Source organism: Aplysia californica, unplaced genomic scaffold (assembly GCF_000002075.1).
Source record: "Aplysia californica isolate F4 #8 unplaced genomic scaffold, AplCal3.0 scaffold00412, whole genome shotgun sequence".
In the NCBI taxonomy this organism is placed as follows: Eukaryota; Metazoa; Mollusca; class Gastropoda; order Aplysiida; family Aplysiidae; genus Aplysia; species Aplysia californica.
In genome coordinates, this window is record NW_004797682.1 from 363185 (window position 1) to 365368 (window position 2184).

The following is a 2184-nucleotide window of genomic DNA, read 5'->3' on the forward strand; positions in this document are numbered from 1 at the left end:
ACACACTCACACACACACACACACACACACACACACACACACACACACACACACACACTCACACACACACACACAAACACACACTCACATATCCACACGAACACACCAAAATGTGCCTTAAATTGGTCCAGAACGGAACGCTGAATCAACGCTTATAACAATAGCATGTGATGATATAAGTCAAGAGTCCATTACGCAGCCTGTCTGCTCATTTGAGAAGATTGCGCTGGAAGATTGTGTATAACTGTTGCGATGATCGTCGTCTTTTGTAACACAGAAGTAATTTGTCGTAATGTACGGTAATTGTCTTTGCATCCCGTCTACAAAATCGACATAAATTACGTCAATTGGTTTAGATTAAGAGGAGGTTGCCTTGATAGAAGACATGGCTGTAGTCCACCCAAAGTACACATTATGTACTTGTAATCATCACCATGATAAATTTAGATCTAGATCTAGATCAAAGAGTCTGTTATTTACTATCTTTGTCTAGATCTACATCTAGATCTAGCCTTCTTGGTCCACACCCTATCTGTTCAGTAGATTCTGTATAGTTCTGAGAAATTTGGCGTCAAAATTTTTAATTTTCACAAAATGTCAAGCTTTTTCGAAAGCAATTCTTTGAATACCTTGATAACGACTCCGAGTAATCTTACGATTTACATGTAGACAAAGCAGATAGATCATTTAGTTTTTGGCTCCATGGTCTTAGTAACTCAAAACGGCAAAAAATGTCAGATCTACAGAACTGTTATGGTTGCAAATCGTAAAAATAAACCCGTCATTACACCTGATTTTAAACCTAAACTTTAAAAGCCAGTGGTGGTACCGGTAGTAGTAGTAGTAGTAGTAGTAGTAGTAGTAGTAGTAGTAGTAGTAGTAGTTCATCATCATCATCATCATCATCATTTTCATCATCATCATCATCATCATCATCATCATCATCACCATCATCATCATCACTACCACCACCACCACTATCACCATCATCATCACCACCATCATCATCACCACCACCACCACCATCTGCAAACGCCATTCTTTGTGTCTGTCTGTGTGACCCAGGGTGTGAAGCTGGACAAAGCCAGCTTACAAAACCACGGCAGGGAGTGTCGCAACGCCGTGATACATCGTGTGGATAAAGTGCTCATTCCTCCTGACAATTCACTGATGGACGAGTTGATGGGGGACCCAAACCTTAGGTGAGTGAGAGAGAGAGAGAGAGAGAGAGAGAGAGAGAGAGAGACAGAGAGAGAGACAGAGAGAGAGAGAGAGAGAGACAGACAGACAGAGAGAGAGAGAGAGAGAGAGAGAATGAGAGATGGTGAGTGTCGCAACGCCGTGATACATCGTGTGGATAAAGTGCTCATTCCTCCTGACAACTCACTGATGGACGAGTTGATGGGGGACCCAAACCTTAGGTGAGTGAGAGAGAGAGAGAGAGAGAGAGAGAGAGAGAGAGAGAGAGAGAGAGAGAGAGAGAGAGAGAGAGATAGAAAAGAAAGAAAGAAAGAAAGAGAGAGAGAGAGATAGAGGGATAGAGAGAGTGTCTACCCATGTGCCACTTGCGTCTGTCTCACCTTTATCTTGAGTCTGAGCGTCTCAATCTGTCTGACCAGTATCTGGTTCATCTCCCTCACCCCGTCCAGCACGCTGTACTCCTCGCTTTGCTCACTGGCCATCTCCTCGTCACTCAGCGACGTCCGGGACGACCGAGCTGGTGACGTCACATCTACTGACCCCTGGTCATTGCTCTCACGGAGGGGACTCAAACCCCGGCCTCTCACCTTCAAGGTGTCCTGAGGGACAATTGGGGCAAAAACTAGTGCTGGGCGGTTAGGTTCCCGGTTTTTTAAAGCTAGGAATATTAGGAATCGACTCCGAACCCAATTACTTTCTTTCAAATGATGTGATTTCTTCCGGTGGTTACCTGGTTGGCTCCGAACATCTTCAGGGTTTATGATAACATTGCTTTCGGAACACTACGAAGCATCAACTTGAAAAAAAAAATAGAAGAAGACTTTAATGATCAAAGTAACTGGTAACCGTTGGTTTACGTAAAAAGGAGTCGGAATTTTTCTTACGTAGCATTAATCGTGGGAATCGGTTCCGGAATCGATCCTTCGCCCAGCTGTAGCAAAAACTATAAGGTAAGTCGCAGGTAAAGTTACCGTGCCTTTTGGC

At 43.8% G+C, this 2184-nt stretch overlaps 1 protein-coding gene across 1 annotated transcript in view; it reads left to right on the forward strand.

Annotated features, from left to right (window-relative positions):
* LOC101846229 (transforming growth factor-beta-induced protein ig-h3) overlaps window positions 1-2184 on the forward strand; it is a gene marked incomplete at its 5' end in the record, with an annotated part of 8087 nt that overhangs the window by 2113 nt on the left and 3790 nt on the right. The window contains 1 exon segment of the mRNA XM_035971286.1: window positions 1066-1202. Within this exon segment, the coding sequence (XP_035827179.1) occupies window positions 1066-1202 (137 nt within the window).